This window comes from Leptidea sinapis, chromosome 18 (genome assembly GCF_905404315.1).
Source record: "Leptidea sinapis chromosome 18, ilLepSina1.1, whole genome shotgun sequence".
NCBI lineage: Eukaryota > Metazoa > Arthropoda > Insecta > Lepidoptera > Pieridae > Leptidea > Leptidea sinapis.
This window is the reverse complement of record NC_066282.1, coordinates 8,271,468-8,283,322: the sequence shown is the minus strand read 5'-3', so window position 1 is coordinate 8,283,322 and position 11,855 is coordinate 8,271,468. Positions and strand designations below refer to the sequence as shown.

General features: G+C 33.6%; 1 protein-coding gene across 1 annotated transcript; it reads right to left on the bottom strand.

The window, feature by feature from the left end:
- Nucleotides 1-599: 599 nt before the first annotated feature.
- Nucleotides 600-4,784, bottom strand: LOC126969452 (biogenesis of lysosome-related organelles complex 1 subunit 2). The gene is made up of 4 exons (XM_050814888.1): nt 4,519-4,784; nt 4,288-4,418; nt 2,147-2,258; nt 600-1,381 (listed from the first exon to the last, which is right to left on the bottom strand). Exons 1-4 carry the CDS (start codon nt 4,565-4,567, stop codon nt 1,242-1,244), a joined length of 432 nt encoding a protein of 143 aa, XP_050670845.1. The 5' UTR covers nt 4,568-4,784; the 3' UTR covers nt 600-1,241.
- Nucleotides 4,785-11,855: the final 7,071 nt, after the last annotated feature.

Genomic DNA, 11,855 nt, shown 5'->3' with positions numbered 1-11,855 from the left:
CATTATAACAACAGGGTGCATATTTTACGAAATAATTCTTTAATGTTTTGAAATATTATCGGCCAATTCAAAACAATTTATTTTTATTATCTACACAACAGCGTCTGTCGGGGCAGCTAGTATTACCTATATATGATTAATGTTATTTTTTCATCTTAATCGGCAAATATCAATTTCTTAAGTACCTATCATTAGTGTTTGAATACTTAATATCATAATATAATTCGCTGCTCCATCTAATCTTCCAGGCTCTTAGTTTTAGCGACACGCACGTAATTCCGTCAGAATCACCTAGATGTAAATGATCAGTAAAACAAATAATTTTCTCATTGATCAAATTAAATTGTGAAATTAAACACAAATTTAATAACACTTAAACCCAAAAAAAAGCACATGATCTATTTGAATGAGTTTCTGTTTGGCCAAATGGAAAAGTAAATATTCACCATCCTGATATGTCCTAATCCTATCATAAAATTCGGAATAATACGAAATTCCTATTATTCTTAACATTTCAGAAAATTTAATCGGAAGTCAAATATAGGAACCAAAGTTACTGTAGGCCGACGCGACGATAGAATTAAATAACACTAAAAATATATGTAAAGTAAATATTTTATTTCCAACTTAACTTCATGAATCTATACAAAAAACTTATACAATATAGTCGCAACTTAGTCTTCCTTAACATTAAAAAACATCGCAATAATCCACGAAGAAATTACACAAATAAAATAAGACTTTACTACAATAATTTATATTACGTAATTTATAAACTGTCGAATGACTTTCCTTGCGCGGTGTTCCAGGCGATGTGTACTTTAAATAAGCGCGTCCTAAAAGGCCCACAAAACTCCCGTGATTCCTCTGGTATTGCAAGGGTAGGTGGCGGTAGGTGATCACTTTATATCAGGTGACACGTAAGTTCATTTCTCCTCGTCAAAATAAAAATATCTTCTATTTCATGTTTACACTATCAACCAGGAAACCGCTAACGAAACATTATTCCTTTGGTAGCAAAAATGCCTATATTTATAGGTTCTAGGGTAACCATTAAATACCTTGAACGTGAGGAGATCAACCTTGAGATATGGATAAAAAAAATAACACCTAAATAATTCATAAATAATGTAGAACCATGTTGGGTTGCCACTGTTATCATGAATTTTTTAACTAATTTTGTTATTTGTATTTTACATTTTGTTAAAGGGAGTTTCTGTTCAATGTTTCTATTAAGAAATTCACTTTTCTCCAAGTTCTGTGAACCGAGCCATCAACTGTTTAGTGTAACTGTCCAGTCTGTAGGCATTTGCTTCAAATTGTGACACTTGTGAGTCAATTTCATCAATTTCTAACAGCAATGGTTTTATTGCTGCTTCATCTGAACAAAAATACAGAAATTATTAAAAAATTAAAGAAACTTTATTAATTAGTCCATATTTTACTTAAATCCATAAGTATTTAAAATGTTATGAAATATTATTATCTTGTTCTCGAATTGAAAAAAAAAAAAAAACACTTGTGCCATTGTTTGCTGTGTCAATGAAACATGTCCACAAATTGGTTTCTGCAGGGTTTCACTTAACATCTTACCCGGTTGCAGATTAGCGAGAGCCAATTCCTTGGTAGGAGGATATGTTTAAAAAATTTCAATGCAAGAAATAACTTGATTTTTGTAAATCAAGGGTAGAACACAACCTTATCAGCTTTGCTTATGAGGCATGCAATTGGTTCTTTTTTATTTTTATTTATTTATTTATTTCACACACATAGCAACTATCATTACAGGTATTACCTAATGCAACAGTTACAAACAAACAAGAATAACAAACACAGCAAACAACAATCAAATCAAAGTAAAACTAATCATACAATCAAACATTACATTACAAATAATATATCACACCAGAAATAGAAAAAACTTAAACATACTACTATTTACCATAACATACTACATATAACAATACCCTTGTGAGTTCACTCCACGTACACTCAAAAATGTCCACTTTGTGTGGAGTTCATTTATATGGCGAAGGGCTCTAGTTAAAGGCGACTTTGCCAACACATTTGTTCTCGCCATCGTTCTATCTCTAGTTATCACTAGTTGGAAGTGTATTTATTTGATAAATAAACAAGAAATACTTACACAAATCATTATATTCATTCAATGCCTTAGATAAGTTAACTGTCAGATTTTTTAGGTCTGTGTATTTTGTGATTGTGAGACGGTTGATTTCTTCCAATAGTGTATAATGATCCTAAAATTTAATAATAATAATAAATAATATGTCTTTATTTGTTGCAAAAAAAAAAAATTTTGCTTAAAATTACCCTCGACCCCCAAACTAGGACAGCCCGACATAATATAAAATTAAAATGTTTATCAGTGAGTGTGTGTATTCTATTTATGGTATTTCCAATAAAAACAATATCAGTTTATTCATTTACTTCAAACAACTTATACTTATCAATGTCAAAACTTTTACATTTTACCATTTACCACCACTTGGGATAAAGTTGAGATTTAATGAGAATAAGTGGCATGAAACCTTATGTCACTCGATTAGTCAATATTTGCAGCTTTATTATTTTACAAATTATATTAATTACAATCTTTTATTAGTGATGCTACAAGAATGCTCAAATTTCATGACTTCTTATGGAGTAAATAAAATAAAAATAAATTAATTAAAAAAATTAAACCACAAGACTTTTTGAGTATAATGCCGTACAACTGTAATTCATTATATTCAGTAGGTTATAAAAGATGGTACAATGAGATATGACATGGTAATGACCTTCAGGATCGTTTATTTGTCTAAATAGACTATGACAGCTGTGAAAATGTAAATTCCCTCAGCAAGAATTATACTGAGTTATAGCTGCCCACCTACCACTTCTGTGTTTACTGGGGAATCAATTGCCATACTTGAAGCTATTCTATTTGTTAAGTCTCACAACATGAACAATTCTATTATCCTTTCAGACTCTAAAAGTTGCCTTCAATCAATTCTCTCAAATCCATTTAGGTCAAAATAAGAGAAAGTTTGAAAGAGTGCTATGAACTCAAAATTAACATAGTTTTAGCAGGCATCTCTGGTAATAAAATGCAGATGCCTGTGCTTGATCAGCTGCCCATTCAGGTTCCTTTCAGTATTCTGAAATATTCACTCATGACTAGTGCTCTACCCTGAAACCCAAGATGTATGAGAGTTGGTCAAACATTTGGCAAGTTTCCAAAACTTCAAAAGGAAAATTTTATCAAGAACTACAACCAGAAATTCCTCAAAAACCTTGGTTCTCAAAATGTAGGATACAAAATAAAACAGTAATCTCTACTATATGCCACTTAAATTTAAACCACACCTGCACCCCAGTTTTTCTAGCTAAACTTAGAAAAAGAGTTCATTCCCTATGTGATTGTGGACTTGATGAGGGAAACATGGATCATTTGTTCTTCAGTTGTCCCTTAATGCAATCTTCTCTGTACAATTATCTACCTGCTGAAGTCCCCCGTCCAACCCCCATTACACTACTTTTTCTTTTGTCTCCTCTCCCTAGTTTACACTACTTTTGTAAATATATTAAAATAAATAAGATTAAGTTGTAAATATCATAAAGTACTTATATTTATAAATAATTTAAGTAATTCTATCTGTGTATGTCCTTTATAGTCTAATAGCAGGTATATTATTTGTATAATTAAATAAAACTATGTAATCTTAACACCGATCATTACTGTTTAACTTAGGAGACACATACTCAAAGCTTGGTAGTCTACTTTAACCTGATACTGGCTAATCTGTGGTGTCTTCCACAGAAGCCACAGTAGGAAGAATAGAATAGAGGTCGACAGTTAACCTCTACTTTAAGCAATGTAAGCACAGTGACATACAAATCGCAAATGTAAGGTGTAGGTTGTCACGTACACTAAAGTAATAAACATATAAATTATCTAAGGTAATTTCATGTTTCCTCAACAGTAGATTAAGACCAAATTATTGCACATCTACAGTAATTACCGTTTACGTAGATATTCTGATAGTAGATAGTCCTTAAAACAGAATACCAATTCGTCTCTATGTTTATTTTAGCTAATCTTGGAAACAATTACAATGGAATCTCAATGCACCTAGTGCATGTTATTAGGACTACTTTTAAGTAAAAATAAAATCAATCAAAATCAGATTCAATCATCAGGTTTTGACATAAATGAAATCTTTGCAGTCAAGTCACAGCTAATTCAGCACTCTGTGAGTTTATTTTATGCAATAAAAAAATTAATACCTGTCCAGCTGCCATTTCTCCTTGTAAGTAGTCATTAGTGCGTTTAAATAGCTGCATGGCTAGCCGACTTATAACGGGGTCGTGAGGATCAAGTACTTCAAAGTTGGAACATGTTGGTGAGATGCGGTGCTCTAAAATATTACAAATTTCCATTGATTAGAAACCCTTTATATATCCAGACACTTAGATATAGACCTACGCACTACTCCACAGTTTATATTAATTAAGTACCTTTATTTGGTTCGTCTCTCGACCATTTTTCATTTTCTTCGTCTGACATGATGACAATTTTGTATTTAATAAATATTATTGTTTATTCCTATTTTCTGAAAATTCTCTGTCGCACTCCGTCACTCGTTGTCGTTACCCCTCGTTTACACAAAGAAACAAGTTAATAACTTGTTTTATGCATAACTTGTAGAATACTTGTCAAAATATAATTATTTGTTTTTAACATGTATTGCAATAGTCTGAAACATTCTTACGTTCACACTCTGTTGCAAACAAGTTTTTATATAAGTATAAAACACATTTGCTTTCACAATAATATTGTGATCTATATATTATATAGATCTGAGACATATTTGATACAGTCTGATACATTGACAGCGTTCACACCAGCATAAAACATACATGTTTATGTTTTTACCAATTAGTATTGTTAATTTTATTGAAGTTTATGTATAATACTTATTTAAAAGAAGTTTAATACTCAATCCATACTTGGTGGTTTAAACATTTACCGGACAGACCGCTTTTTTTTCGTGGAATTGGAAAAGACGAGTGGTCAAAGATATAAGCTTTATTAGCAATATTTATCTCGGCTTTTAATAAGATATTCTTTGGATACTGCTATAATCGTCTCTCAAGCATGAGTAATGCATTAACTTTTTTTTGTTTATTTATTTATCATATTACATATTTTGATATAAAAAGTAGGTCAACTTTGTTAAGAAGGTAGTAAGGCTTTAGTGCGTAAGTTAAGTTAGGTGCGTAGGGCACCTCCTTGTAAGTGGGTTTATAAGATCAAGACCAATCCTGATGGCACGGTTGATAACCTGACTGTTCAGTTGTGTTCTCATGAGAAGGTTCTTGTAAAAGTAGAAGAAAACGATGAATGCAGCAGCAATGCTGACGCATTATGGGTAAAAACTGGAAAGAAGGAAGTCAAAGTTAACAGCAAAGAAGAAAGCAAGGAAGAGACGCGAAAAGATAAGAAAAGGTGCAATTATTGTGGCAAACTCGGTCACTTTGTAAGGAAATGTGAGAAATCGATAAGTGATGGAAGGCCAGAGAAGTCAAAAAATGACAATAAGAATGTCAACATGATTATCTTGTCCATAACTGGTAATGAAACAAAAGATACGATAAATTTTTATGTAGATAATGGAGCAACAAATAGAGGCGATCTTTTTGTGGAGTTCAACCATTTCAAGAGCAAGCACACAGTACGAGGCGCTAATGGACAAAAAATTCATGCAGTAGGGATTAGTACCATTTGAGCAGAAGCACATGTAGATGGTAAAGTACATCAGATTACCTTAAAGAACGTATGGTACGTACCCACCATAAGTCGAAATCTTTTCTCAGTCCTTGCGGCACATGATATTTCGAATAATAGCACATTTGAGTCAACACCAACAACGTGCATATTTAAGGTGAACAGTGTAAAGCGGTTAATTGGAAAGAGAGAGAGGCATGGTGATCTCTATTGCCTCAATGCCTCTTAACATCTCAATGCTTAAAGCCTGCAGAAGTAAACCAGTTATCGACGCTGAACCTTATTCAACTTTACCATGAACGATTCGGCCATCAGAATAAGACGCATGTTAAGAAAATTTTAGAAAAGGAACTGCACATCAAAACACAGACTAACAAGGAAATTTGCGAAGGTTGCATTCACGGAAAATCCCACACACTTAAATTTGGGACCAGAGAGAAGGCAACCCGACCATATGAATTAATTTGTACTGATGTTTGCGGTCCTTTCCCCTTCTCCTATGCGAAGAATCGCTACTTTGTATTATTCAAGGATGTCCATACTAAGTATCGTTGGGTATTTGTAATGCGAGAAAAGTCAGAAGTCCACCTAAAGCTATTATTAATGCTAGCTGAAGTTAAGGCAGCCGGTGTGAAGGTGAAAGAGATTTTGAGCGACAATGGAGGTGAATTTGACAACGCTAAGGTTCGAGAAATACTGCAAAAAGAAGGTATCATACAAAGGCTGACGATGCCTTACACCCCTCAACAGAATCCTACTGAGCGTGAGAATAGGACTGTTGTGGAGATGGCAAGAGCCATGATGTACGCACATGGAAAGATGCCAGCGCCGTTATGGGCAGAATTAATTCTAACGTCGGTGTATATCCTTAACAGAACAGGACCAGGACCTGATGGAAAGTCACCGTATGAATCATGGCATAGCAAGAAACCAAGAATAAAGCACCTGCGTGTAATGTACATGCTATCCTCATGTTCCAAAAGAGAAATGGAAGAAGTTGGACAAGAAGGCTCAAAAGGGATTACTATCCGACATATGACCATGATGAAGGATATCTAATTTGGGATGAGGAACATCACAAATTGATTCAGTCACATGATGTCATTTTCAAAGAATATCCTCTCGTTGGGGAAGCAGAGGATTTGGAAGAGAACAAATTAGAGCCGCAACGTAAGGCAGAGAAGCCGAATATGACAAACACTCAAAAGGATTGTAGCCAGTCACAGTACAATAAATTTAACCTTGATTTTTTAGGATTTCAGTATGGATCCAGTAAAGACTTTGTTGTGGGAGAAGGATCAGTCAGTAATAATGAACGAGAACTCAATGGCGAAGGATTTGTCAGTGATGAAAACACTGATACTGAACAAGGGTTAGAGATGATAAATAATGGAGTAAATGACGAAGATTGCGACATCGCATACGGAATTCAATCTGGTATTGAAAGTGCTTACGATGATGCAGAAGATGTTGAAGATGATGATGCAGAGATCCCTTTAACAGAAATAGAGCATGGAGGTATAATAACTCTACGCAATCGTGGAAATCTTAGACTTCCAAATCGATACAGAGATTTTGTGTGTAATATCTGTCATGCACTGTCCAAATCAGATCGGCCTATAATAGAACCGACCACATACAAGCAAGCGATTTAAAGTGCTGAAGCTGACAAATGGCGTAAAGCAAAGGAAAGCGAAATCAACTCTCTTAATTAAAATCAAACGTGGGATATGGTAGACTTACCCAAAGATAGGAAAGCGATCCCTTGTAACTGGGTTTATAAGATCAAGACCAATCATGATGGCACGGTTGATAAATATAAAGCACGTTTGGTAATAAAAGGTTACTCACAGAATAAAGGACTGGATTATTATGAGACATTTAGTCCTGTAGCAAAGACGAGTACAATAAGAGTAGTTTTGATGTCGCTGCGCAAGAAAATCTAGTTTTGTCAGAATTCGACGTTTCGAGCGCGTTTCTATATGGAAAATTAAATGAAGAGATTTACATGAAGCCTCCTGAAGGCTATAATGATAAATCAGGTAAGGTATGCAAACTCAAAAGGAGTCTATATGGTTTGAAGCAGGCTCCTCGGTGTTGGAACCATTGCATTACCGAATACATCCTAAAGATAGGATTTAAACAATGTGAGAGTGATCCATGCCTCTTCGTAAGAAAAAAGGATAGCAATGATAAGAAACTGATCCTGACGTTGTATATCGACGATGGGTTGATCGCCTCAGCGAACCAGAAAGAGGCTGAGAGTTTTTTATATCAATTGAAACAGCGATTTAAGATAACGACTAAATCTGGCTCATACTTTCTGGGGATAGAAATTGAAAGAAAACATGATGAATCAATTAAAATTGATCAAAAGAGTTATGCGAAGCGTCTCCTAGAGAGGTTTAACATGCAGAACTGTAAAGCTGCTGTGACACCGATAGTCAAAGACGCTACTTTACAAAATAATGAGAAAGAAGCAGCCCATTACCTTATAGAGAAGCAGTTGGGGCACTTTCTTATTTAGCTGTTGGGATAAGACCAGACATAGCTTACGCTGTAAGTGTTGTCTCAAGAAAATTAGACAATCTCAATCCCGAAGATGTGGTGAGAGTGAAGAGGATCTTTCGCTACATAAAAGGGACCATTGATTATGGTAACATACCGATATTCCACTGCAACAAATACATGAATTAAAAGCTATAGTGATGCAGACCATGGAGGAGATCTTACCACAGGGAAATCTACTTCTGGAATGAGGCGGAGATAGTGGCAGCCAGCGAAACGGCCAGAGAGATCATATGGCTCAAGAGAATTCTGAAGTTTATGGTGACTGGGGATGTCTATGCAGAACTTCATCTAGACAGTGAGTCTGCGATATGTTTAGCCCATGACTCACCTTATGAAAGGCACCAGAGGACAAAGCACATTCAGATACGACATTTCTTTGTACGCGAGTGTGTGACTACAGGAAGCCTTAAGGTCCTTAAAGTAGATGCAGCGAAACAGCTCGCCGACTTCCTAACCAAGCCGCAATTCAAGCCCCGGATAAAAGAGCTGAGCACTCTTATAGGCTTAGCCTAGCCAAAAACGAGACGGGATGTTAAGAAGGTAGTAAGCCTTTAGCCTACGCACCTTCTTGGTAAACGATCGTTATAATTGTCAAAGGTTTTATGTGTTAACATCTGTCTGAAAAGAATTATGTTTTCGATTCCGTATTTGTTTCATATTATAATTATATTATAAATATATTATACTCGTGTTTACTTCCTACTTTATTATATATTATACTCAGTTCATTATTCGTTAATAAACTTAGCATCTAAAAAAACCACACAGGTTAACAACTAATGCTAATAACACTTAATAATAGGTCACAACTGAAGCTATAAATTAAATTTAACAACAGTGAAAATATTTTTAAAGACATAAAAACAAATAATTAATATTACTTAGCAAGTTCAAATTCTCTACATTTTGCTTTTGATATCCGATGCAATTACAAAGAAGAATATGAGTCACCAGTAGCTAGAAATCTCAAATAAACAGCTAAAAGAAAAAAAGGCGTACGCCTTCTTTCAAGGCTGGCAACGCTCCTGCAATTCCTCTGGTGTTGCAAGATAATGTGTGCGGCGGTGATCACGTATCACCAGGCGTCCCGCGCGTACGCTCGTTTGTCGTCAATTTCAGATTCAGGATCAGGACCCTCGCCTACGACTTTATTGCAACATCTGAAAAACGAATACCAAAGAATGTCTAAACCGAAACTACAACGTCAAACAAAACTATTAATAAAATATTAATTGTTAATTGATTTTTTCTTTGAGTTAACTAAAACGTATACCTTAGTTTAAACTAGTTGGACTTTGCTTATGTCAATATTATAATTAACAAAAGAGAACCTTAAAAGTAGACATTTTTTATAGTAAATTATATAGGTAATTATCGATAAAAATTATGTATTGATTCCAACCCTATATATTTATTATATTGGCAGCTCTGATGTTACGTCATTAGTTGATTATGTTGGTAATTTGGTATCAAGATTTAGTGCAACTGCAATACAATACAAGCGACATTTCTCATTATTTTGTATGGCGCTCTCGTCTCTTGAACGTAGTGTTTAAATTCTCTTTGCTAGTCACTTTGCTTGTCACTAGACCGTGCGGCGCGCGCCGACCTCTTAAGATATTATTTTTCAATTGGAACCAATATCGTTTTAATTGTAATTATTTAATATGGACTACATACTATGAATTAAATACAGTATCAAGTTCTACTACGTGATATATTTCTAGTTATTATGGAAAGTACTGGTGAAAACAATATTAGTAATCATGAAAAATTGACAGAAGATCCAGAATTCCTGTTAACATTAATAGATAAATTTGCGAAAATAGAAGTTCTGAAAAATATTGAACACTGTGGTTATATAGAAGCCATTGACCCAGTTGATCTCAGGTAAATATATGTTATAAAATGAGAGCTTATGTTTTTGTAATTTAAACTACACAAATAATTTTAGTTCTACTTTTGGATAGATTCAAAAACTTTAATGTGCAATACATTACACTATACAACCAAAAATACAACCTTAGATACAACATTACCAGAATCAATTTTATTAATGTAATTTAATTTTAATCAGTAAAGAGATTTCTTCATAATCACAAAAATCTGTCACTTAAAGTCAATACTCTTAAAACAATTGAAATGGTGAACCGAGTTAATGACGGCAACTTGTCAAAACATGTTTTTACTTTCAAGTACTAAATCACTGACCATGAACTCAATAATTGTGTATTACTTAAAAAAGTTATGATGTTGTTTATTCTCTTCTGCATGTTAACAATATGATACTTAGGTATTGTATAATTTGATACATGTAAAATGTGATTACAGTTGTTTATCAGATTTTTGCTGTATAATTACAGTAATGAAATAAACAGAGCACTTCTGAAGAATAAGAATAAGTTTATTTAGATGTTATTTTTGCAATTGCAAAGAAAAAGAAGTTAAGAATTCATATTTTTTTTACATGTAACATTTATTAGGAAAATTATTAGCAATGTCATTTATGATATTTTAACCATCAAGTGTTGTACCATTTGTTGCATATAACTGTTTTTGCTTTGTTATATCTTCTCAAGCATTTGACATAGCACTAGGCTGGTTTTAGCAGAATATAGTTTAAAAAAGATAAGATTTTTTATTTACTCAAATAATTTTTGCCAAAATGTAGTTTGGCGGATTTTTGCAGTATACCCTCGAAATTTAACTGAATTTTTTTCAACAGTTGTCTTATATCATAATATATAATTTGATTTATTAGAAAATTTTAACTACTATGCTATAAGTAGTCCATAAGTGTATGAGTTGAAGTATGGTTGACACATGTCAACCAGGAGGTTGAGGTTAAGGAGGATCTTTATTGGGAGACTCTCTTCTTTAACCATTGTGATTCTGCACCCGGCCTAGAAAATTTGGATGCCTTTGTTTAAAGTATTTGGCAAATGAGGCCTCTTTCTTCATTTACTATTTTAATTTTAAGTTGCTCATGATCCTCTGAGTTTCTGATGTACTGAGTGCATTTTTAAGTACTTGAATAATTTTTCCAATTTTATTTGTTGCAGTGTGATTTTGAACATCTTAAAAGAAGGTAGTTGGAAAACAGTCTTAATACCCGGGCATGCAGTATTGAATATCACAGAATTAGAAGAAGCACCTTATCCAAGGCCTGTAAAAAAACAAGTTGAGGAGACAGAAGTAAATGTTGCAGAAAGGAGAGAAAAAGTAAAAAGCTGGTTTCAGAAAAATTTGATGCCTGTAGTAGACTCTGATGATAATCTTGCACTGGGCAATACTTTGATATTGCCACCTTATGATGTAACTAGCATATGTACAGATAATCCAATGGTAGCAAGTCAAGTGATGAATATCTTAATGAAAATGCCTGAATAAAGTTAAATTATTATAATTTAGTTATTTTCCATTACATTACAAATAAAATTTTGGTATATTTGACATTGTGACTAATTTTCCCTTGAACTTTATCATGTAGGTATTT